The sequence below is a fragment of the Paramisgurnus dabryanus genome, chromosome 13, assembly GCF_030506205.2.
Source record: "Paramisgurnus dabryanus chromosome 13, PD_genome_1.1, whole genome shotgun sequence".
NCBI lineage: Eukaryota > Metazoa > Chordata > Actinopteri > Cypriniformes > Cobitidae > Paramisgurnus > Paramisgurnus dabryanus.
Window position 1 is genome coordinate 7,525,519 of NC_133349.1, and position 26,393 is coordinate 7,551,911.

At 36.6% G+C, this 26,393-nt stretch overlaps 2 protein-coding genes across 3 annotated transcripts; both read left to right on the plus strand.

The window, feature by feature from the left end:
- Positions 1-1,230: 1,230 nt before the first annotated feature.
- Positions 1,231-17,090, plus strand: thbs3a (thrombospondin 3a). The gene is made up of 23 exons (XM_065298631.2): positions 1,231-1,417; positions 1,865-2,071; positions 2,145-2,398; positions 4,813-4,915; positions 5,010-5,036; positions 5,123-5,205; positions 5,300-5,351; positions 5,822-5,970; positions 6,486-6,626; positions 7,455-7,529; positions 7,613-7,765; positions 7,845-7,955; positions 9,186-9,293; positions 9,386-9,545; positions 9,625-9,743; positions 9,897-9,949; positions 10,998-11,200; positions 11,286-11,464; positions 11,555-11,603; positions 11,692-11,888; positions 12,912-13,084; positions 16,134-16,273; positions 16,466-17,090. The coding sequence occupies exons 1-23, from the start codon at positions 1,342-1,344 to the stop codon at positions 16,525-16,527; spliced, it is 2,874 nt and encodes a 957-aa protein (XP_065154703.1). The 5' UTR covers positions 1,231-1,341; the 3' UTR covers positions 16,528-17,090.
- Positions 17,091-19,720: 2,630 nt separating this feature from the next.
- On the plus strand, positions 19,721-25,479 carry hjv (hemojuvelin BMP co-receptor). Of its 2 annotated transcripts, none has more exons than XM_065298671.2 (5): positions 19,721-19,846; positions 21,741-21,816; positions 23,446-23,622; positions 23,937-24,442; positions 24,592-25,479. In XM_065298671.2, the coding sequence occupies exons 3-5, from the start codon at positions 23,520-23,522 to the stop codon at positions 25,207-25,209; spliced, it is 1,227 nt and encodes a 408-aa protein (XP_065154743.1). In that variant the 5' UTR covers positions 19,721-19,846; positions 21,741-21,816; positions 23,446-23,519; the 3' UTR covers positions 25,210-25,479. The 2 variants fall into 2 exon arrangements, with proteins under 2 accessions (XP_065154743.1, XP_065154744.1); XM_065298672.2 differs by having other exon boundaries at positions 23,451-23,622.
- The last annotated feature ends 914 nt before the right edge of the window (positions 25,480-26,393 follow it).

Here is a 26,393-nt window from a genome sequence, read left to right on the forward strand (position 1 = left end):
CGACCAAATATATTGAATATAAAGGGACTTTGGTTTCACAGAGGTCAGCCAGTCCATACGGTAAAAAATACATTTCTTTGGGCAAAAATATATTTTAAATATATGCTAAATAAATGTTTTTAGAAAGTAGGCCTAATGCTCAGTTGAATATATTTTTACATTTGGAAATATATTTACTTTTTACTTTAAAAATATCAACATGTAGGCCTATTTGAAAATGTATTTCAAGGGTAAGCAAATACATTTCTTATTTTACATCTCATATGGCAAAAATGTATTCTTTGCCTAAATATATTTTAAATATATACAAAATACAAGTATAAATTTGTGAAATGTTAACCTTTTTATTTAAACTGTTATGTTTACAGGTTTGTATCAAACAAAGTTTCTCTTCGAATGCAATGTGAATTTACTTGTATTGAAATATATGGAAGGCTAAATATATTTGTAATGCTTTAAAATGTATTTAATTTTAAAATATAAAAAAAATATATTTTGTAAAAATATTAAAATATATTTCAGCAAATATATTTTTTGGCCATTTTATATTTTGAACTATATATTTTTTTGGGAGAGTGCATTATTTATATAGTTATATTTATATGTGCTTATTAGGTGGAGTCTGTGATTGGTTATGGTTTGGGCATAATCAGTGTGACATCACTTTTTTTTTTGTCACTGTTGCGGTTTAAAGGAGATTACACGAATGTTTCTGCACATAGGCGACTTATTTTCTGATAGAAACACATTTAAAAGTGTATTTTTAGGATAGAGGGCTTTAAGGTTTTTTGGCTATTTGTGATAAAGCTGCCAAAGACCTAATTAATTCGCATGACGAACTTCAAATTTTGCCCTAAAATGGGTCACTACATTTTTCGTTTAAAAAAAGCAAACCCCAATCCACATAAACAAGGCACGCGCTGTGTATGTAGATTTGCGTCGCGTCGTGAAGGCGGTCTTAAACGTACAACTTTTTAAAAATCTTTTCAACTGTATTAAAACTAAAAAAATCCGTTCTTTGTGGCTTATCATATTAGGCTACGTTGTTCTGGACACGAGGAAATCCCTTATTATGTAAACTTCCCTGTAAACACTCGCGCGTCCAAACGTGTGTTTCACGTTTAATGTGTTGGTTGAGTGATGATGAAGAAGAAGAGGGCGGGTTCTCTCTCGCTCTCTGTCTCTGACTCTCACTCACTCTTTCTCTCTCTCTCTCTCCCTCTCTCTCTCTCTCTCTCTCCACCGGTCGGACCTGCGCTCCATATTTGACTTTCCAATGCACAGCTGACGGGTCTGATCTTCTAGAATTGTGCGGCATCATTCGGATGTATATTTGTGAATATGGGAGTTTGGGTCGGTCTGTTCGTGTTGATGTTCGCTGGGTTCGGAGAGAGTGCACTGAAACAAGACGTCCCAGGTATTTTTTTAATTGCCATTATTTATATAAACTTTTCTTAACAAACAAACCCATTCAGTGATGCTAAAGTCATAGTGTTCTCCCTCACACACTCAATTCGAAGTCACGTTTAATGTGCATTCATGTGTTTTAAATTAAAACTTCTAAGTCAATGTGCACGAAGAAAGTGAAATGATATTATATAAGAAGATTAGTTGTAACAGAAATGCTGTGACTTTACAGGCACTAGTGAGAGAAATCCTAAACTGTAGTTCTATGTGCATCTCTTTTTTTCTTCATTGCAATAAATCCAGTATAATTTAACCTCTGAATTAAAGAAGAAACAATTATGTGGTAATGAATCAATGTAAGAGTGGGTTCGTGGATGAGAGCAATTTTCATTTTTTTTTTTGGAAACTATTCCTCAAATTGCCTCTCTCTTTCTCTCTCTCTGATTTCCTTTCTCAGTGATAGACGTGTTGGGTTTAGATGATGTGAAGCAGACGGTAGCTGCAGTAGAGAAGCTCTCTTTAGCTCTGAAGACTCTCAGTGATGTGTATGTCATATCTAACTTCCGCCTGCCACCTAAACTGGGTGGAGTTCTGCTGGGCATCTACAACAAGCAGGACAACAAGAAATACATTGAGGTGGCCATCATGAGCAAAATCAACAAAGGTATTTCCATTCTGACCTATTACAACACACTGAACGGCAAATTAGGACTGTCTAAACATTTATTCTGTCTCAGTTCTGGTCCGGTACATTCGTGAAGATGGAAAACTCCACACGGTGAATATGCAGACTCCAAATCTGGCAGACGGACGGCCACAGTCTGTTATTCTCCGTGTCGGTGGCCTGCGCAGAGATTACCTGAACCTGGAGCTCTATGTAAACTGCCGTCTGGCTGACTCCTCACAGCGGCTGCCACAACTGGTTGATTTGCCTAGAGATGCAGAGCTGGTGGAGTTTCGTAATGGACAGAAAGCGTACGCTCGGATGCAGGTGAGATCAGTGATGCACACGATATTATTAATTCGAAATATATGTGGAAACTAGTCTGTGAAGCTTGTAGACCATGCCACATGCAAAACTGGTACTTTCCCAAAGGAATACACAGGTGGCTTATGCTCCTAACAAATGTTTCAATCTGTGGTGGGGTGAAATATGGACAAAACCAACCATTGATTGAAATGAACCAAGAAATGGTTCATATTACCCACGCATATAGGTTAAAACAATCCAACATAGGTTAACTTAACCCCAACGGTTGCGTTTGCCTATATTTTACACAACCACTGAAATAACCCAGCTTTTTGGAGCGTAAAATGTTTACTTTGAATGTCACTTTGGATAAAAATGTCTAGCAAATGAGCAAATGTAAATTAATTTTCCAGGTTTGGAAATTATCCGAAGAGTCTCAAATGTAAAGGAATAGTTAAAAAAACCTTCAGTCATTACCCCATGTTGTTTTCATGCTGTATTTTGTTAATTTTCCATGGAGTAGAAGAATATGCTAAATAAAATTTGGAAAAAAATAACCCTGTAAAGTTTAAAGGGATAGTTCGGCCAAAAATGATATTAAACCCATGATTTACTCACCCTCAAGCCGTCCAAAATGCATATGTTTGTCTTTCAGTTTATAAATAAAATATAAGGATATGGGGTCCACCTCCTTCAAGTCACAAAAATGTGCATCCATCCTTCACTAATTAGTTATTAATTTTAAACTCTCCTGAAAGCAGAGGCATTTAAAGGTGCAGTGTGTAAATTTTAACGGCATCTTGTGGTGAGGTTGCGAATTGCAACCAATGACTCAGTCCACTGCTCACCCCTCCCCTTTGAAACACATAGAGAATCTACGGTAGTCACCGCCGGAAAAACATGTCATCGTCAGAGACAACTTAGTAAAAAAAGTTTGTCCGTTAAGGGCTTCTGTAGAAACATGGCGGCACAAAATGGTGACTTCCACATAAGGGGACCCTCGGTGTATGTAGATAAAAACGTCTCATTCTAAAGTAATAAAAACATAACGGTTTATTATGAAAGGTCTTTACACACCCCTGATAATATAGTTTTGTATATAATTTTGCATTTCTGTCAAGAGATCCTTTTAAAAATTACACACTGCACCTTTAAGGTGGCAGCATTATCAGAATCTAGTTATTTTCGTTTATAAAGTTTTAAATATGGATATTTTTATGACAAATCCGCACAGATTACCCTCAAAAGGCCTTTGTTTTTCCCACTTGTGCCGTTTGGATTATTTTTGTGAAGGGTGGATGCACGTTTTTTTGGACTTGAAGGAGGTGGACTACATTAAATTTTATAAACTGAAAGATTTAGGACATTTTCTAAAATAACTGAAAATGTGTTAGTCTGAAAAATGATGGACATGCATCTTGGACGGCTTGAAGGTGAGTAAATATCATTTTTTAAGCATCTTTTATAAACATGCCAAATACTGTTGTTTATCTTGAGATAAATTAATGGTTTTAAGATCTGTCAGTGCAAGTTATTTTCAGTTGAGACAGCTCAAACATGTGTCTTAGTCTAGGACTAGCCTTAAAGGGACACTCCCCTTTTTTTTTAAATATGCTAATTTTCCAGCTCCACTGTAGTTAAACATTTGATTTTTAATCTCCTTTGATCAGCTGATCTCCGGGTCTGGCGTTACCACTTTTAGCATAGCTTAGCACAATCCATTGAATCTGATTGGACCAGTAGCATCACGCTCAAAAATAACCAAAGAGTTTTGATATTTTTCCTATTTAAAACTTGACTCTTCTGTAGTTACATCGTGTACTAAGACCGACGGAAAATTTAAAGTTGCGATTTTCTAGGCAGATATGACTAGGACCTATACTCTTATTCTGGCGTTAAAATCAAGGACTTTGCTGCTGTAACATGGTAGCAGCAGGCGTAGTGATATTACGCAGCGCCTGAAAATAGTCCCCTGCTATTGAAAGTAACGAAGGGGACTATTTTGGGGTAGCGCGTAACATCACTACGCCTGCTGCTGCCATGTTACAGCAGCAAAGTCCTTGATTATTACGAAACTCTTTGGTTATGTTTTTTCGCGATGCTAATGGTCTAATCAGATTCAATGGATTATGCTAAGCTATGCTAAAAGTGGTATCGCCAGACCTGGAGATCAGCTGAATGGATTCCAAAACGGTAAAAATCAAATGTTTAACTCTAGGGGAGATGGAAAATTAGCATTCTTTTTTTTTTTTTTTTTTTAAAGTGGAGTGTCCCTTTAAGCCTCATCTGTGAAACCAGGGGTAAATATTGAGGATTCAATGTTATGATTGTGTAATAGATACTGTATCAATACTGATGTTATATGAGATCATACTGTTAGATATTTAAGGTGAAGGAAACTCATTTCTTTTTTACTAACAGACATGTTGTTTCAGGGGTCAGTGGAGTCTCTTAAGATGGCACTAGGGGGCACTGTTGCTCAGGCTGGGGCTCTCACTGATTGTCCCTTTCAGGGAGACTCCACTTCATACAACACAGGTTAGCCGGAAACAACACACTTTCCTGAATGAAACAGTGTACATGGGGATTGCATACATAGATTTGCCTAAAATATTTTAAACTCTGTTTTTAGTGAACGGTGAGGTGAATTCTATTCTAGGTGAGTTGCAAACAAACGTGTTGGGAAATTAAGTGAGGTGCTTTTGTTTGTTTTTGTTCATTTTAAATTTGTTTCGTTTCATTTAGGTGACCACACTAAAGCTTTGATTGGCCAGCTCATCATCTTTAACCAGATCCTCGGAGAACTAAGAGAGGACATCAGAGAACAGGTATGTGTGTCCACCAATCACCAGAGCGCATGCAAAGGATTGTGGGATATCATGAACAATAAAAAAATGTAATGCAATGTTTTGTACTCATCAGGTGAAAGAAATGTCTCTCATCAGAAATGCTATTCTGGAGTGCCAGATGTGTGGTGAGTAGCGAAAGTAATCCAAAACCTGATGGAGTTCATGGGCTACGCTTACACAACAGTTGTCAGGCCTGTTTAAAGTGAAACATGGATAAAAATAGATGTTCATACACGGTTAATTTAGGAAAGACAGCGTTGGCTACACTTTTAAACTCAAGTAACTGCCTGAAATTGAGTTAATCGCAAAATAGAGATAAGACTTTGGTTTCCTGATCATACAGATGTTATTCAGTCCTCTCCTGTGTGTTGCTATATACACAGGACAGTTTAAGAGTTAGTGTTAGTAAATAAGGTTATAAATTCCAAACTATGTCAACACAGCTATCCAGACTTCAGTACTCTTTGCTGTCTGACAGTACTTCGGTTTTCAACTCTTGAGCATGTCGATGCATCAGATGTTTTAACTTATTTTCAGATGTACTGATAGATTCATAAGTTATCTGTTTTTAATCATCCTTCCCATTGATTTGCAGGATTTCATGAGCCACGCTCTCACTGTCAGCCCAATCCTTGCTTTAAAGGCGTAGGCTGCATGGAGACATTTGAGTTCCCAGGGTACCGCTGCGGCCCCTGCCCAGATGGCATGAAGGGGAACGGCACACATTGTCAAGATATAGATGAGGTTGGTACATCAGCACGCATCGTCTCCCCATTTTTCTTCTGATGTTTTGGTTTGGTAACAGCTGTGAATGTTTAAAGTAATGTCTTTGCTTTAGTTCCAAAGATCCATGAATAAATATGCGATTTATCCAGGCTGCAATGTGCAACTTTTTCCCCTTTCCTTTCTATAGCCAACTCTGTTTGTAATATAAAAAATTAAATGATTACAATGAGTAATGATGAATAAAGATCTGGCTCCTACAAATAATGTCATGTAAATAGCGAATCCAGCATGGTGCAAGTGCAACTGGCTTTTAAAGGAAATGCGAGATGGGACTCTGATTGGTTTATTGCACGTTACGCCCAAAACACATCCTATGAAAAGAATAGCTACTTTACAACCAATTCGGACCATTTCCCTTAGTAAACTAGCAAAAGTGGATTCAGACACACCATAAGTGCACCTGTGTCATGCGCTGCAGATTGTAAAAATAGTCAAGATGAATCTCTCTCTATTTTTTACTGTATTTCTTGTAGTGCGCAGAGGCTCAGCCTTGTTATGCTCCAGGCGCATGTGTTAATACAGCAAAAGGTTTTACCTGCGAGCCCTGCCCACCGGGCCTGTGGGGTCCGCCTCTCTCTGGACTCGGTCTGGAATTTGCCAAGAGTCACCGCCAGGTAATGTAACCCCCCATAATGCACAATGATGTCATGCTTAAAGGGACACATTTTTTGAAAATATACAAATTTTCCAGCTCCCCTAGAGTTTAACATTTGATTTTTACTGTTTTGGAATCCATTCGGCTGATCTATGGGTCTGGCGGTACCACTTTTAGCATAGCTTAGCACAATCCATTCAATCTGATTAGACCATTAGCATCGTGCTAAAAAATAACCAAAGAGTTTTGATATTTTTCCTATTTAAAACTTGACTCTTCTGTAGTTACTTTTTGTACTAAGACCGACAGAAAATTAAAAATTGAGATTTTCTAGGCTGTCATTCCGGCGTAATAATCAAGCGCTTTGCCGCCGTAACATGGCTGCAGGAGGCGCAATGATATTACGCAGTGACCGAAAATAGTCCCCTGCCATTGAAAGTTACGAAGGGGACTATTTTCAGGCACTGCGTAATATCATTGCCATGTTACAGCAGCAAGAGTCAAGTTTTAAACAGGAAAAATACCCAAACTCTTTGGTTATTTATATATATTTCATGGAGATACCTGTAGGAAGTCCAGGTTTTTCCAGCAGAGAAACCACAGATGTAGTTCATTATTTCTGGATACTATTTCGCACCCAGGAAGTGTCCTTTTACTGTCAGTCAAACATTTGCACAATGAATTTATGTTTCTCATGGTGATATAATAATAATAATAAACAAATAATAATAAAATGTTGTGCTGTCTGTCTACACACATACTGATAAAAACATGTACCATGTTTAGCACTGTAAGTTCTGCAAAATGTACAATTATGTAATGTAAATGTCTGACTGTACTCCTATAGGAATGCTCGGACATCGATGAGTGTCTTGCTTGGCCCCATGCCTGCACACCCAACTCTGTTTGCACCAACACCATTGTGAGTACAAAGCTGAATACATTCAAGATCTTTTCACTGAGATCACACACACAGTATGCTGTTTCTTTCTTTCACCCCTTCAGGGATCATACCGATGTGGTCAGTGTAAGGTCGGCTATGTTGGAAATCAGACAACCGGATGTTTACCTCGGGTATCGTGCGCTTCCCTCAGTTTCAACCCGTGTGACACTAACGCTCACTGCGTCATTCAGCGTAATGGAGATGTCACCTGCGCTGTACGTTTATACTCTCCAGTCTGTTAAACCACAATGTTTGCTGGCGAACAGCTGTCTGGTAAACTGTTTTGTTTTGCAGTGTAACGTCGGGTGGGCGGGTGACGGTCACACATGTGGGAAAGACACAGACATCGATGGTTATCCGGATCGCTTATTACCCTGCAAGGACCTTAACAAGCACTGCAAACAGGTCTGACGCTCAATCTTTATACCCACATTTCTTCTCCCTGGATAGACTGGTTATGTCTTTCCAATTTAGATGAAAATTCAGTTGTACATCTTGTACTTTTCAATGAGAATAAGCTAGGTGATTCATCCTAGATGAGGACATTTGTTTATATGAACAAAGTTTATTTTGCATTTGTTTTGTATTATTAGTTTCAGAGCTCATCAATCCTCATAGATTCAGTATCAAGATGTTTTAGACCTTTGGGGGCAGTTTCGGACACACTGCAAAAAATGATTTTCAAGAAAAAAGTTACTTAGTATTTTTGTCTTGTTTTCAGTAAAAATATCTAAACATTCTTAAATTAAGATGCTTTTTCTTGATGAGCAAAACGACCCAAGAAAATAAGTCTAGTTTTTAGACCAAAAATATCAAATTTAAGAGATTTTGTGCAAAAAAAAAAAAAAAAATCTGCCAAATTTTTTTTTTCTTGAAGTTAGTGTTTAAGAAAAATTTTCAAGATTGTTTTTTGCTTACCCCGTTGGCAGATTTTTTGCTTGTTTTATGCACAAAATCACTTAAATTTGATATTTTTGGTCTAAAAACGACTTATTTTCTTGGGTTGTTTTGCTCATCAAGAAAAAGCATCCAAATTTAAGAATTTTCAGATATTTTTTACTGAAAACAAGACAAAAATACTAAGAATTGTTTTCTTGAAAATGATTTTTAGGGTTTAGATTGCAGTGTTTAGATTAATCCAGGACTTCACTGCAAAAAATGATTTTCAAGAAAAAAGTTACTTAGTATTTTTGTCTTGTGTTTTCAGTAAAAAATCAAAAAATTCTTAAATTAAGATGCTTTTTCTTCATGAGCAAAATGACCCAAGAAAATAAGCCTAGTTTTTATACCAAAAAATATCAAATTAAGGTAATTTTGTGCATAAAACAAGCAAACAAATCTGCAAATGGGGTAAGCAAAAAAATCTTGAGCTTTTTTCTTAAACACTTAATTCAAGAACAATTCAAGAAATATTTCCTTACGCAATTGGCAGATTTTTTGGCTTGTTTTATCCACAAATTCACTTAAATTTGATACATTTTGTCTAAAAACTAGACTTATTTTCAAGAAAAAAACATCTTCATTCAATAATCTTTTTATATTTGTACTGAAAACAAGACAAAAATACTGAGTAAGAAAGTAATTTTTTGTATTGTTTATGGTGATATTCACCTCCTCATGCTGATATTTTTTAAGGATAACTGCATCTTTACACCCAACTCGGGTCAGGAAGATGCGGATAACGATGGGATCGGAGACCAGTGTGATGAGGACGCAGATGGGGATGGAATAAAAAACGTGGAGGTTTGTTCCTACAACCACGAATCCCACACGAGCCACGGCAGGAACTCTCACCTGTGTGTGTGAAATTATTCGGGCTTTATGTGTTATTTCAGGATAACTGCCGGCTGGTGTCCAATAAAGACCAGCAGAATTCCGACACGGATTCGTTTGGGGACGCGTGCGATAACTGTCCCACGGTTCCCAACATCGATCAGAAAGATACGGATAATAACGGAGAGGGAGATGCATGCGACGAAGACATTGATGGAGATGGTACAGAAATTTCAGATTTGTGCGATCGTGAGCCCTGCAACCATCTGTTCTGTGTGTGATGTTTGTAGATGTTACGCAGGAATCCAAAACGTGTTGGATAATTGTCCGAAAGTGCCGAACCCTATGCAGACAGACCGGGATGGAGACGGTGTGGGGGATGCGTGTGACAGCTGTCCTGAGATCAGTAATCCCATGCAGGTACCAATGTCACATGCCCGTAGTCACTGCATGAAAGTTTTTTCCTTGAAATCCAGAACTTTAATGCTATACGCCATTTATGTAAAAAAATACATGTTTTTTTGCATAAAAAATATTTTTTTGATTATAAAATGAATTTTAATACTCTTGCAGACGGATATAGATAATGATTTAGTGGGCGATGTTTGTGACACCAATCAAGATACGTAAGTATACACGTGCTGGTATTTCTATTAGTAGTTTCCATTTAGTAAATATTTTTATGTCGAGATAATACATTTTCTTTCTCATATTTTATCATTAAATACTAAATTTCATTAAATGTTCTCTTTGTTTAGTTTTCATTATATACTGCAAAAAATGATTTTTATAAAAAAAATAGTATTTTTGTCTTGTTTTCAGAAAAAATATAAAACATTCTTAAATTAAAATGTTTTTTCTTAATGAGTAAAAAGACCCAAGAAAACAAGTCTAGTTTTTATTCCCAAAATAGGGTAAGCACATTTTGAATTATTCTTGAATTTAGTGTTTAGGAAAAATGTTCAAGATTTTTTTGCTTACCCCATTGACAGATTTTTTTCATTGTTTTATGCACAAAATCACTTAAATTTGATATTTTTGTTCTAAAAACTAGAATTATTTTTTTGGGTCATTTAAATTTGAGATATTTTTACTGACAAAAAAAAAAAATGTTTCTTGAAAATAATTTTTTGCAGTGTACACTGCAAAAGTGCCTATATATATATATATATATATATATATATATATATATATATACATTCTTAAATAAAGATGCTTTTTCTTGATGAGCAAAATGACCTAGGAAAATAAGTTTAGTTTTTACACAAAAATATATAATGTAAGCGCATTTGTGTTTAAAACAAGCAAAAAATATCTGCCAATGGAATAAGAAATTATTTTTTTTTTACTTAAGTGTTTATGAAAAAAGTTAACTTATTTCAAGAACATTTTTCTTATTCCATTGGCAGATTTTTTTGCTTGTTTTAAGCACTAATTTACTTAGTTTATATTTTTTGTCTAAAAACTAGACTTATTTTCCTAGGTCATTTTGCTCATCAAGAAATTACATCTTAATTTAAGAATTTTTAGATTTTTTTATTTACTGAAAACAAGACAAAACTACAAAAAGTAAAAAGACATTTTTTTGCAGTGTGCTGTGGTGTCCTAACAATGTAACAAACACCTTGATGAAAGCAAACACAATTCAGTTTATAGATGAATGTTTTTTTTCAGTGATGGGGACGGCCACCAGGACACTCGGGATAACTGCCCTGACATTCCGAACAGCTCTCAGCTTGATTCGGATAACGACGGCATCGGCGACGACTGCGACGAAGATGACGACAATGACGGGATCCCGGACAATCAAAACATCAATGGTCTCGGCCCGGATAACTGCAGATTGATTTCCAACCCCAACCAGAAAGACTCAGACGGTAAGATCAGATTCCAGCGCTGAATGAACTGATGGTGAATAATCTCAGACGAGTTATTAAATGTTGCGTCTCGTTCTTTCCTTAGGTAACGGAGTCGGTGATGTGTGCGAGAGGGATTTTGACAACGATGCGGTAATGGATTTTATGGACGCCTGTCCTGAAAGTGCAGAAGTCACACTGACAGATTTTCGAGCCTTTCAGACAGTTATACTGGACCCGGAGGGCGATGCTCAGATTGACCCCAACTGGGTGGTGCTTAATCAGGTAACATTCTGCATCTTTAAGTGGGAATTTTTGTAATTTTTTAATCCAAGTGGTTCTGTATATAGACTTTTACATCAACTTGGGTTACAGGGTATGGAGATTGTTCAAACTATGAACAGCGACCCGGGCCTGGCAGTGGGTGAGCTTTTTTAAGATTTTAACAGCAAAACTTTTAGCAGATCCCTCAGAGCCGACCAGCACCCAAACTTTCAATCGTATCTCCACAGGTTACACAGCGTTTAACGGTGTCGACTTCGAAGGAACGTTTCACGTTAACACTGTGACTGATGATGACTACGCCGGCTTCATCTTTGGCTATCAGGATTCGTCTAGTTTCTATGTGGTGATGTGGAAGCAGACCGAGCAAACTTACTGGCAGTCCGTCCCGTTCAGAGCCATGGCTGAACCGGGCCTACAGCTGAAGGTGCACACGCTAACAAAATACAAAGCTTTCATCCAGTACTTTTCAAAACCCACTTTTTAAAATGAATTAAGTTAATATAATGTAACAGTATATAAAGTAAATAGACTGTCATTAAAAATCTGTCAAAACATTGCTAGCTGTCACTGGTTCGGTAGTAGTAGCCTTTCAAAAAATGCACTTAAAGAGTGCAATCAGTACCTCAAAAGTACATATTGGTACCAAATGTATATATCTGTACATGAATAGTACATATTAGGACCTTTTTAAAGGGTACTGCCCCAGTGACAATTTGGGACCATTTTTTCTGACAGTATTTACACTGCAAAAAAAAAAAAAGATTTTCAAGAAAAAAAATTCTTAGTATTTTTGTCTTGTTTTCAGTAAAAATATCAAAAACTTCTTAAATTAAGATGCTTTTCTTGATGAGCAAAACGACCCAAAAAAATAAGTCTAGTTTTTAGACCAACAATATCAAATTTAAGTGATTTTGTGCATAAAACATGCAAAAAAATCTCCCAGTGGGGTAAGCTAATTTTTCTTGAATTTAGTGTTTAAGAAAAATTTTCAAGATTTTTTGCTAACCCCATTGGCAGATTTTTTTGCTTGTTTTATGCACAAAATCACTTAAATTTGATCGTTTTGGACTAAAAACTAGACTTATTTTCTTGTGTCGTTTTTCTCATCAATAAATAGCATCTAAATTTAAGAATTTTTAGAGATTTCTACTGAAAACAAGACAAAAATACTAAGAAATGTTCTTCTTGAAAATCATTTTTGCAGAGTACAAAGTTCATTCATACTGTTTTACAAATTGCTCATTTGATTGGTGACCATGATAATAGTTTTTTATTTTACAACTTTTTTATTTTCATGCTTACATTTTTATTTTCAGGTTTAATTTAGCTTTATAATCCCAGATTTTTAAGTTTTGCACAACCTGATAAGAGATCACTAATGTCCACATGACTATCAAATAATTAATCAGGAAAAGTAAACTTACAATATGGTTTTGTATTTATCGAGGTGGTGAAATCTCGCACAGGCCCCGGTGAGTTTCTTCGTAACGCTCTATGGCACACGGGGGACACGAATGGAGAGGTGAAACTGTTGTGGAAAGACCCACGAAACGTCGGCTGGGAAGACAAAACCTCGTACCGCTGGCAGCTCACTCACCGGCCACAGGTCGGCTACATCAGGTGAGGCCTCAAACTGACTTAAGATCGGTTTTGTTGTGTATTTTAATACACACTTCTTCTTAAACTCAAAAAAGCTATGAAATAATTTGAAGTGTTTTTGATAGCATAAGACAGGTGAGCTTACCTTGTATTAATCTCAAAAGTAATATAAAGGGCCATCCCGTTTCAAACAACTTTTCCTACTACTTAAAGGAGACATATCATGAAATTTTTTCATGTGACTTTTTTCATGTGACATCTGACTTTTTTCATGTTTAAGTGATATAATTGGGTCCGCAGTGCTTCTATCAACCTAGAAAACGTGAAAAAGATCTACTCAGTAAATTGTGAAATGTGAAAAAATAGATCATTGAAAATTGGCTCCCTCTATGATGTCAGAAAGGGATAATACTTCCCCTTAATCTGCACTATCCAACCAGTGCAGAGATCAGCTCATTTGCATTTAAAAGAAGACACACCAAAAACTACACGTTTGCTTACACCTACAAAGTGTCAATTTTAACATGTTATAATAAATTATCTATATGGTATTTTGAGCTAAAACTTCACATACATCTTCTGAGGACACCAAAGATTTATTTGACATCTTAAAAAAGTCTGGTGAAATGTCCCCTTTAAATAAAGTGTTTAGTCTTTTTATTTGTCCCATTAAACACCACCTATCTAGTCTTCTTTGGTCACAAGAGGGCGCTGTAGCAGATTGGGTAAGTGCGAAGGAGGCTTGCATTTCCAGAAAGGGGTAAGAGGAGGCTTAGTGGTGGTTATACTTAAAATTTCTTCTCAGTTGCCCCTTCCAACTGCCTCCTCGTACCCCTGAGACTCTGCTGAGTGGTTGGGCCCCCTGGCCGCCCATTGTTGTGGTTGCCATGCCAATGAAATCCTTGGCAAGAATTTTCTTGGTGCCTGTTCATATGCAGATCCAACGGAAACTACTGTAGTGCACGGGCGTAACGAAAAATAGAAAGAGAGGACGTTTGAATATGTATTGTGTATCCCGCACTAAGTCATATTTTGGCATTGTGGTGCAAATCAGATACACTTATGTTAAATAATTTTTTTGCTGTGTTATAGCGCCAACTAGCTCCATCAATTAGATATTTGTTTTTTAAAAAATCGTTATTAAATAACGATTTGACCCAGATCTACACTTAAAGTCTTTAAGTTACAGATCAAAAGTTTCAAATATAAATATCAATAAATACCTACACGGATAGAAAGAGCTGCCTGGAGCTCACAGTATGTAAGTGTACACGTGTATACACAAGTGTGTGTGAGACAAAGTGTAGCCAAGGCTTTGTACAGACCCTTTCATATACACACACAAAGACACACACCTGCTTTGTATTCAGTCAGAGGATTGAATAGCGAGCACTGGACTGTAGTGCGCACACACACCGTACTTTCCTCATACATAATGCAATTTAGATCCAGCCTGCTGCTAAATCAAAGCAGATCTCATTTATTATCAGGTATTTAGGGGTTAAGCAGGTGGAGTTTAGTAGCAGACAGCAGCACAGAGTGGCCCCCTGTTTTTTTGGACTAAATATTCTTACTAGAATAGCACAAAGTGATATTTGTGATATACCAGTCCCGCACATGACAATTGTTATCCCCATTGCAATATCAATTTTAGTCTGTTTTTATGAATTTGGCAGAGACTTCCTACTTACAGTGCATTAACAAGGGTTGAGAGTTGAAAATGTTACTTAGTTTAGTGTGAAAATCATGGGTCTTCAACAAGGGGTCCGTAGTGGTATAAATAATTGCAAAATAATAAAAATAATAAATTTATTTTTATGAAAAATTAAAGGAATAGTGGTATAAATAATTGCTAAATAAAAAAAAGATTTATGAAAAATTAAAGGAAATAGTGGTATAAATAATTGCAAAATAATACAAAGAATTATTTTCTTTTTATGAAAAATTAAAGAAATAGTGGTATAAATAATTGCTAAATAAAAAAAATATTTATGAAAAATTAAAGGAATAGTGGTATAAATAATTGCAAAATAATACAAAGAATTATTTTCTTTTTATGAAAAATTTAAGAAATAGTGGTATAAATAATTGCAAAATAAAAAAATATGTTCTTTTTATGAAAAATTAAAGGAATTGTGGTATAAATAATTGCAAAATAATACAAATAATTATTTTCTTTTTATGAAAAGTTAAAGGAATAGTTTAAAATGAAAATTCTGTCATCATTTACTCATCCTCATGTTGTTGTAAACCTGTTTGAATTCTGATGAACACAAAAGAAGATATTTTGAGAAATGATGGTAAACACACAGCAGATAGTGACCATTGACTTCCATAGTAGGAAAAAATATTTTGGAAGTATTGTGATAAATGATGAAGAAAATATTTTTGAAAAATGATGGTAAGCGCATAGTTGACGGTACCCATTAAATTCCATCATATTTTTTATTCCTACTATGGAAGTCAATGGTCACTATCTGCTGTGTGTTTACCATCATTTCTCAAAATATATATTTTTTGTGTTCATCAGAATAAAGAAATTCATACAGGTTTTTGGACAGAATTTTCATTTTAAAGTGAACTATCCCTTTAAGAGCATAACGTTTCCATGATTAAATCTATTCAGTTAAATGTAAATGTTATGTAGTATGGCAAATATTATTTTTTCAAATGTTTTTTAACGTAACCATTATAACAAAGTATGTGTTATAAATAATAATAAATACCGTCCTAATTTGATACATGTACTGAGGGTCCCTGCTTCTCCTCTCTATCCATTAAGGGGTCCTTGGCCTGAAAAAGGTTGAAGACCGCTGGTGTAAAGAATTTAAGTAAATTAAAGTGCCCAATTCCTTTTATATCTCTCTTAAACAAGGTGAACTTTTTTTAATTTGTTGTTTTGTTAACATTTGCATATGTGTTACTTTATTTATATGTTCTTTTTTTCTTTCATTTATTTTTACTTCTTGTCTTTTTGTTTTGAATATATGTTGTGATACTGTTAATGTCAACTTAATACTAAAGGGTCCACCATGATAACGTAAAGAATTGTTATGTGTTCCTGTCACAGAGTGAAGCTCTATGAAGGTACAGAAATGGTAGCCGACTCGGGCGTTGTGATTGACACCAGCATGAGAGGGGGGCGTCTGGGTGTGTTCTGCTTCTCTCAGGAGAACATCATCTGGTCGAATCTGCGGTACCGCTGTAACGGTAAAAAATATTCCACACTCTTTGATATTTAAATCATGATCTTCAGTTTCTCACACCCATTTCCCAGTTTAAAAAAAAAAAAACAGGTCTTGAAATTTTTAATCAATGTGTTTTTATTGACATAATACATTTTTTTTTTTACAAATCCAGTACATCCACAAAGCAAATACAGTGTTTGCATATTTTCCCCAGATACCGTTCCAGAGGACTTCGATTCACAACGTAAACAGGTTCTCATGCACATAAAAGTGTGAGGAGATTGAAACGCCCTCCGTCTCTCTATAGTGCCCCTGAAACTCAGTATGGAGCCACTGAACTCCTGTGAGCGAGGGGCCGAACATTCAGGACACAAGAGAGATTTACCCAGTGCCTGTGTTACTCTGGATTGTATAGACTGGGTGAAATGACAGAAAAGACTTTTATTTTACATTTGTGGCAGGGCCGGTTTAACGTGTGTGAGTGACTGTGAGCGTGTGTGTGTGTGTTTGAGAGGGTCCATGTGTGTACTGTATGCAGTAATGATTTCTTTAAAAAAAAGGGATAATGTTTTTTATAGAACATAACAACACTGTGCAGTACTTTGGTCGCAAATTTTGTTAATAATACAAAACACAAAATCACATTTACAAATAACCAAAATTATGTCTGGTGCTTACCCTGGCATTTTGTGTCAATCCCAGTATCTCTTTTTTTAATACCAAAGTTTACCCAAATACATGTATAGAAATTGATGTACAATAATTTCACTTTTATATAAAAATTATAATTAAATAAAACCAACCAACTCTGCCACTGCGGCAGGAATTGTTCATACAAACTTTGAGTAGTTCTTATCTAACTCTTTATAAACCCTTAGTTATTAGCCGAAATTATAATATCAATATCAATTATAATTGTTTATGAAATGAAAGCAGAAACAAATGCAAAAGACGCTGTATAATATTTTCTTATTGGTATTAAACATACACCTGCAGACTGGCGCCGCCCTAGTGGTCGAGCTGTGCACGTGCTTGTGTCGTGGCGGGAGATTCCAGCGGGGAGTCGCGTGTTCCTCGTGGTCAGGGAGGCCGGGACGAGTGCAATATTGGCGGGAGATTGAACAACAGTGCACAACATCCCACACCTGCCAGACCGCAGGACTGCTCAACACAACTACAAAACACAGACATCCATTTTTTAAACATAACATTCATCAAAACAAAATTAAATATAAAACTAAAGTTTTCTATTACTTGACATTTGTGATAAAAAAGGCAAATTTGGCAAGTGGACCCTCAGAGGCCCCTAAAGCAAAACAACACGTGTTTAATACTGTGTTAGCCTTATTTCAAATTATTTTAGGAAAAGCCTAATCAGATTTGATCTGGGATCAATTTAGTCTATTACAAGGAACAAGTAGATTGTCTTATGTTTTAACAAACATATTTACATAAAACCGTCAATTAAGTTAAAGATCATAAGGTGATTTTTGCTGCACGTTTTAAGCTTATTAAAACATGTAAATTACATATAATATGTGGGAATAGTTGTTAAATGTATGTAGCCTACAGTATGTTTATTGCTATATAACATAATATTATATTATTTCATAACTGAATTGACGTGCGTTTAAGTTTTCAGACAAAAATATGTCAGCACGCTGTGGTATTTTACAGTAATATTGAAACTGTGGACGAGTCAAGAGCGCTTGCGCACAAATGCACCTGTCCTGTATGTACATATACTGTATATTCTTCTACGAAGTATTTAAAAATCCCTTACTGTGTTTTCAGTTAATTTATAAGCCCCCCAAAATGCCACCATTTGGCTATTTTAACATACAGTCGTAATATTTATAGTCATAATTCGTATGATTATTTAAACAAAGCTCGCTCTGGCCTGCGCATGCCCCTGGTAGAGAATCATTCCTAGACGACCGGTTGCTTAGTAACGGGGTAATCTGTTAACCAACGAGTTGTGTAGTTGACAAAAATGCACAGCGCTAAAGTTGATATTCATCTGTAAAGAACACAAAATCATCTACCAATAATTTAACTACAGAACTCCAATCGATACAATTATAATAAAACATAAAATAATTACGAACTCTTAACTTTATTTGGATCCAATAGAGTTTACTTACCTAAGGTTTAAAAGTCTTAAACGCCGTGTTACAAAACTCATCTAAACGAAACTGTTTAATATATCTTTTCTCTTTAAAAATAACTTGGATAAGTCCGGTTTCACGCTTTTGGCGCGTCTGCAGCTCGGTGCTTCTGGTTTTGCCCGAAAACCGAGGGGCACAAAGGGATCTGCGGCCCCGCCTCCATCTGGCCAACAAAGAGTCTGAAACTCAGTGATGCATGCATGCATACTGCGGACAACAGCACATCATCACACTCAAACACACTCAGTGCCCCAGATCACAGTCTTACGCTTACTAATGCATGTGCATGCTTACTGCACACACCAGCCAACACAGTATCCATGCGTAAGTAGTTGCATAAGTGTACACGCTGTACATCTAAGCATGCAAACAGCTTAACAAATGACATCACAACACGCTTCAGTAAACAATACAAATTTAGCAACTTTTGTTCAGCTTTTCAACGTCAAAAATAAGGTAGCATAAGCTGTAAATAAAGCCTTCGTGATATACAACAAACATTATTTGGTCACATTTATTCTGCGGTGGCCAACTCTGCCACCTGCCGGGCGCACATTGAACTGCCGTACCTCAGTCAGCTGTGAACTCGAACTGATACACGGATTTATGACACACCAGTAAATATATCTAAAATGTGCAAATTGAGTGTTGCTCTCTGGAAGTGTGCTCCCTCTAAATGACTCAGAAAATGTGCAAACACATCCTCAAACAAGCACATTTAACGCCAAACAGTGAATGCAAAGTGAGTAAATAAAAATCCCCGTCGTCTTGAAATGCAGTGTTTTGCGTTTGTAATGCTACATTTAGCATACTTTGTCGTTCCCGTCGTCTTTTATTTCCTTAGCACTAAGAAATAGTAAATTTTAAAGTACAATATAATATTTTCTAGCCATGCAATGTATGATTTATTTGAGTTGTATTTTTTATAGAGTAGGTAATGAAGAAAACCGAAGTGAATAAATATTGCAGGACTTTTACTCGTATTAACTACAGTGAATTGACGATATACTGTAAATACTGTAGTACTTTATTATTTACTATCTAGGAATTTTAGTACATTTACTATTCCTGTAGTGTTTTTAACCTTAACCCTATTAAAGTTGTCCTACATTATTTACAGTTTATCAATGCACTATACTGTAATTAAGTTACAGGAGTTAAGTTACATAAAGTGTCTGTATGTTCAGGTATGTTGACAAACAGTGAGATGCTAACAGACTCTCCGTCAGCTGGCGCGCGTGTGTAGCAGGTGCGCGCTGCGGGTGATTACGCGTTTACTCGTGCGGGACTGTGACGTGACGTTGGGGTGTCACACCGCACCAAATTCCGTCACATGAGTGTCGGTGTCTCACTGACGGAACAGTAGTGACGGTAAAACATCTCGGTCTCTTTATCGTTGTACTTGGTCTACAGGAGAGACATCTTCGGTAAGTGTAATAGCCTACTTTAATGTCTGTAATGATGTATTACCTTTTATTAGAGTAGTTAACCAGTTTATAACGTCTAATATTTTTATTAGAGAACCTTTGTTAACCAATGCATTTATTCAGTATTTCTTATCAATGTTCACGTTTATGTAGTACTGTTGTGGTACTTCAGTTCAGTGTTTTGTAGTTAAAGATATCAGGTTGCACTACCGTGGTACTGAATTATTACCATGTTCATATACTATAGTAGCTTATTTACATACCTACTCTAATTTTAGAGAATTGAGTGTAAATGATTCAATAATCCTGCTTTCAAACGAAAGATTTATAATGTAGGCTATTCTGTATTCTTTTATTTTAAAGACTTGAATGTTAATCTGGTTACAGATTAAACCAGAATTCTGGGAAAATTAATTCCTCTGGAATTTAAAGTGTATATCTGGAGTAAAACATTACTGTACTTTCATTCAGTAATTAAACACACACATACACAAATCTCACGTGCAAGGCATGGCACATATAGATTCAAATGTAAACGTACGTATTTGATAAATAAACATAATCTTACAGAATCATTCAGTCTTTGACACATATGAAGTGTTTGGGACCTGATGTGTGTTTGTGTTTATACACTTAAATTTGGATCATAAATGCTTTTTCTTTAAAAATGAGTTTCCACATGCAGTTGGATTGTGCAGCTGAAAGTAGACTGAGCAAAGTTCCCGCTGTCTGTCTAACACCTGCCTCTGTGCTGCTGAGCTCTCAGCCCCTGTCTGTTTCCACTGGGGCAGTTGCTGCTGGTGTGGCTGGGTATATTTAGACCCCTCTATTTCTGCCCCGCAACTCTCGTAACTGCCCCATATGACACCAGCCGTCCCATGAACTAGAATAAATATCAGCTGTCAGTTTTGGAACAGTAAAACCTGAACCTGCTGCAGTAAAGTACAGTAAGGACAGATGGCAATGCGCAACAGTTAAACTGGACTAAAAATATTAAATACATCAAAGAAATTAAGTATTGATACATTTTCCTTGGTAGGGTTTAGTTGGTTTACACTTTTTTTGAAAGATTGTTAAAATTGGAGGTGTTGGTAATTTGTAGCATGTTTACTTTACAAAGAAAGGAATTTATTGTTTTAGAATGCAATATACAATATAATATGAACTATTACCGTATATTTACTATAGATTAACTCAAGCAAATTTTTATTATTATTTACTATTTATCGAGGACATGCCACATAATTTCTTTTTTTTTAGAGCAAATAAGATCAGATTTATCCCCATTTAAAGTATCAAATGCAGGCACCCACGCAGTGAGAGAGAGACACACAGACAGTATTTTGAGTTTACTTGTGTCCCACCACTGTTTGCTCTTCAGTCTTTGTAAATAACACATCAGAGTGAGAGTCCAAACTGCGAAATGTCCTCTGGCCAGAGGCAGTTTTACTGCAGCAATAACATTACTGTGATCATTTCTCATACACGGTGGCCACGAAAAGTAGTTTTGGGAGACGTTTAAAAATGTCTGAATGTTATAGCTTTAGACACAAATATCAAACCAGTTGACATTTGCAAACAAATGATGGTGAAGCTCGGAAATAACTTATCTGAGCCATGAATGCAATGACTTTCAACCAGCTGATGTGAAGTCAGTCCTCTCAAATTTACACAGGTGTAGTCACATATGAACATGTTTCACATGAAATCCAAGTGTATAGATATCTGACTGTATTAGATCACATTATCAATCATTAACATTATTATTAGCTTGAAGTATTTCTTTATAAAATTAAAAATTTTGATATAAGAAGTTATTTAGATGTATTATGTAAACCATCTCATTCTTTGGTTGAACTCATGCTTACTGTTTTTATCATGTTTTTTCCCCCAGGTAGCTGTTCAGCATGTTCATGACAGCGGTCTTTTGATGGGTTGCAAGACCTGAACAAATCAGATGAACTCTTGATGTAAGTTTCTGGATACCATAAACTATGTATATGTATTTCTTATTTATTTACTTAATAATGATTGATACCTGTCATATGGTTAAGCTTAAATTTGCATATATTAAACTTAACTTGAACTCTCAAAAAAAATTTGGTCCCAAGCTGTCACTGGGGCAGTACCTTTTATAAAGGGGCTAATGACCTCCTATTAACATCCGATCGTGGTGAAATCTCAATCCTTATATTACTAGACCTTAGTGCAGCCTTTGACACAATAGATCACACAATCTTACTCAATAGACTAAAAAAACTATGTTGGCTGGTCAGGCGTTAGCCTGGTTTAGATCGTATCTAACCAATCTATATCACTTATGTAAATGAGGAAGAGTCATATCACTCCCCCGTTAAATACGGCGTACCTCAGGGATCTGTTTTAGGCCCTATCCTATTCTCGTTATACATGTTACCTCTAGGAGACATTATCAGGAAACATAACATAACTTTTCACTGCTATGCGGATGATACCCAGCTTTACATCTCGTCACATCCTAGCGAAACACACCAGTTTGCTAAGCTAACAGATTGCATTAGTGATATTAGGGACTGGAAAATAAGTCTAGTTTTTAGAGAAAAAATATAAATGTAAGGAAATTTCGTGCTTAAAACAAGCACAACAAATCTGACATTGGAATAAGAAAAAAATTCTTGAATTAAGTGTTTATGCAAAAAAAGTAAATCTTATTCTATTGGCAGATGTTTTTTTTTGCACAAATTTACTTTAAATTTTATTATTGTTTCTAAAAACATAACTTATTTTCCTAGGTCATTTTGCTTATCAAGAAAATACATCTTAATTTACGAAATTTTAGATTTATACACTAAGAAGTAAGAAAGTCATTTTTTACACTTTTTGTCTCGTTTTCAGTAAAAATATCTAAAAATTCTTAAATTAAGATGCTGTCTAGTTTTTGGACCACAAATATAAAATTTAAGTGATTTTGTGCATAAAACGAGCAAAAAAAATCTGCCAATGGGGTAAGCAAAAAAATCTTGAAAATTTTTCTTAAACACTAAATAAAAAAAATGCTTACCCCATTTGCAGATTTGTTTGCTTGTTTTATGCACAAAATCACTTAAATTTGATATTTTTGGTCTAAAAATTAGACTTATTTTCTTGCGTTTTTTTGCTCATTAAGAAAAAGCATCTTAATTTAAGAATGTTTAGATATTTTTACTGAAAACAAGACAAAAATACCAAGAACATTTTTTCTTGAAAATCATTTTTTGCAGTGTGTTTTCTTGTAAATTATCAACTTTTTATCAGACTCCTAATGGATTCTGCCAACAAACCAGTATTTCTGAATAGCCTGAGGCTGGGATTAAACAGATTCTAAGCGAAAGTTTTCATAAAAGTATAATACATGCCGAGAGTATTCAGTTAATTTCATTATCTCATTTTTGACGAAGGTTGCGTTTAGCGGCTTTTGCAACTGAGCTTTTCAATTCTTAAAATAAAAAATAAAGTACATTAAAATACAATATTCTTAACAACATTAGAAAATTCATTCAAATGCTTTTTTTAGAAATAAGACCCAGATTTGTAACTGTATTTGTTTGGGTTTGTCTCCCCCGTGTGGCTGTTATGTGTAGTGTAGGTCAGTGCTCACACCTGTAGCACTTGCGTGGACATCTGTGAGCAGGCCGCTCCGCCTGTTTCTGTATGGATGGGAATGGCAGCACCAGGTGCCTGTGGGAATCCCTCACACACAACATGGAGACACATTTTTCTCATTATTACAACGGTCCTATTGTTTAGTGCCCCTTCAGGTAAAGTCCTATTTAAGTACTGTGGCAAAACCATGGTACAGTGATAGAATGAGGCAGTAGTACCATGGTACTTTCATGCACAATGATTGCCATATCTTTCCTACACTGTACTATTGTGTATTTCCAATGCACTTCAAATTATCTGTTAGTGTAATTATGTTACATGCCCCCCCTCCCCATAAAAAAGCACTGTACCATGTTTTTTCATTAAAAATACCTCAGTTTACCGGAACATTCCATACAGTGTGTGACGAGAAACGTTGTATGGTGATAAAACATACATTTCATAACTATAAACTTGTTTACTTCAACAGTTTGCGTACAGTGTCGAATCCTGCGATGCAACTCAGATTTTGTGGCCGCGACACTGGAAATGGGGGTCATAGGAGGAGGGGGTCGGGAAGGGGGTAACGCCGTGTACTGCAGCGCACTGCGATCTTACGCCCTCTGTACGCAGCGGACCGCCCGAGCGTGCCGCGGAGACCTGACCTACCACTCTGCAGTTCAGGGCATCGAAGACCTGCTCATTCAACACCGCTGCCCCAAAACGGGCCCCACAGCTCAGCCACGACCCCTGCCCCAGGCCCCGCTTTCAGGGGATGGATGCTTTTATGAGAAAGGGTTTGTGCAGAGGGAGGGCCGGGCCCCTGAATACCTGCACTGTGGGGTGTTCGGGGACCCTCATATCCGCACCTTCAATGATGAGTTCCAGACGTGTGCTGTACAAGGAGCCTGGCCTCTCATAGATAATCAGTACTTGTACATACAGGCCACCAGCACGACCACTAGAGGGCACTCTTACACAACTGTACTCACAAAGGTTTGGAAACATCATTTAGAAATTTCCCAGTGTTATAGCATAGTGATTTTGTTATATGATATTATGCACAGTTTGGGGTTCTGTGACAATCTATGCAATAGCAAAAATTATGTTTATAATGTATTTTATTCTTTGTGTTTTTTCATCAGATTACCGTTATCCTCAAGAACTATCGTGAGTGTGCCGAGCTCCAGATATACCATGCAGAGGTGGATAACGTTCCCCCAGCATTCGAGGATGGTTCCATGACCGGCGGTGATCGCAGAGGCCATCAGAGCCTTCGCATCACCTCTCGTGACCCCGGCCGACACGCCGAGATCGTCGCTACACACATCGGAACCACGCTGGTGGTGCGTCAGATAGGCCGGTCGTTGAGTCTGTCTGTCCGCTCCCCTCGGGCGATCGTTGAGTCTTACACACCCGAGCAAGACCTGCAGCTGTGTGTGTGGGGCTGTCCGGTCTCACAACGTCTTGGGACCCCAGATGCAAATCCATCCACGCTTGCGCACTCTCACTGTTCGTCTGTGCTTCCTGTGCGGGATGTGTATTTTCAGGCTTGCCTGTTTGACCTGCAGGTCATGGGGAACATGAACTGTAGCGAATCAGCTGTGGCTGCGTTGGAGGACGCTCGTGCCATGATCTCTGATCCCGAGAGGGTTCACCTGCTGACGGGGAGGGCGGGTAACACACCTGCGTCTCTTCTGGTGATCGTGGTGACAAGTTTGCTCACAGAGACCCTTAGACACGTTCTCTCAGGTCCAATGTGATGGCAAAAAGCCGAATAAAGGGATTGTGTGATTATTTATAAGATATTTATACAATTTATGCAAAACGTTTACATCAAAGTGTATGTTTTATTTGAACAGAGGCTGTCTGGAACGGCCTTGCATTGACTGTCGATTCATTTGTTTGCAGTGTTACATGCATACATTTGTGAATTTCTCTATTAGGAGAAATATAAATAATATAAAATATGCTGCAAGTTTTTACTAAATATTGTGTTTTCTCATATGTAAATAAAGTTTGCTCAGGAATAATTTAAGTGTATTTATATATGATTTATGTATTTATATAGAATGTAAAACTGTATTTATGTAGGCATAAATTAATAATAAGAGTTCTATACATGGTAATGACATATCGTGAGCCTCAAACTTGATTGTTTCCTCCTTCTTATGTAAACCTCATGCATGCAAAAGACACTGGAAAACAGACCAATCTCAACATAACACCGACTGGGACGTTACAGTCGAGATGTACGCCCCAACATTATAATTACAATGTTGTTACAATGCTAAAAACTAAGTTGTGTTAACGTTATACTGCATGCTAGTTAACTCTTTCACCGCCATTGACGAGTATCTCGTCAATTAAGAGAAAACGCTTCCCCGGCCAAATGACGAGATTTTCCGTCTTTCCGCAATACCGCTATTGACCACCAGGTGGCAACTTATACAACCCGGAAGTAGCGCCTCACGTGAAAGAGAAAGAACTACGTGTATGTTTTAAAGATCGCTCTGCATCTGATCTCTATCAAAAGTCCTTTGCAAAAATGGAATTATCTCAGCTTTTTGCTCAAAATTGGGTGTTTTTGAAGAAACCTACCCATGTTTGAGAGGTGATTACAAGAGAACTAATGAAGGTGATGAAACGTTTTTTTTTTTTTTTTGAAAGCAGAGGGTCTGTTCTTTCATCTGATATATTGTTTGTTTATATATTTAAAGAAGAACATTTTCTGGAAGGCATTAAACTTTTGTGAAAATCATGAAAAATGCTGGTGCTGGCTGGCAACTTTTTTAAAAAAAAATGCTGGCGGGGAAAGAGTTAGGGGCTGGACACACCAAAACTTTTAAACGTGTCTGAAAACGCCTTGAGGACGCCGAATGCCAGCTGTTTTTCAGCTGAGTGCCAGCTTTCTTCAGCTGAGCGCTTTGGTAGCTGTGATACTTCA

What these genes read in the sequence shown, in the direction of transcription:
- thbs3a (XM_065298631.2), top strand. Translation starts at nt 1,342, where the DNA reads ATGGGAGTTTGGGTCGGTCTGTTCGTGTTGATGTTCGCTGGGTTCGGA. An exon ending in ATGGAGATGTCACCTGCGCT is followed by an intron (nt 7,766 to 7,844) that starts GTACGTTTATAC and finishes TTTGTTTTGCAG; the next exon opens with TGTAACGTCGGGTGGGCGGG. An exon ending in TGTGACACCAATCAAGATAC is followed by an intron (nt 9,950 to 10,997) that starts GTAAGTATACAC and finishes GTTTTTTTTCAG; the next exon opens with TGATGGGGACGGCCACCAGG.
- hjv (XM_065298671.2), top strand. Translation starts at nt 23,520, where the DNA reads ATGGGAATGGCAGCACCAGGTGCCTGTGGGAATCCCTCACACACAACA. An exon ending in ATTGTTTAGTGCCCCTTCAG is followed by an intron (nt 23,623 to 23,936) that starts GTAAAGTCCTAT and finishes TTACTTCAACAG; the next exon opens with TTTGCGTACAGTGTCGAATC. An exon ending in ACACAACTGTACTCACAAAG is followed by an intron (nt 24,443 to 24,591) that starts GTTTGGAAACAT and finishes TTTTTTCATCAG; the next exon opens with ATTACCGTTATCCTCAAGAA.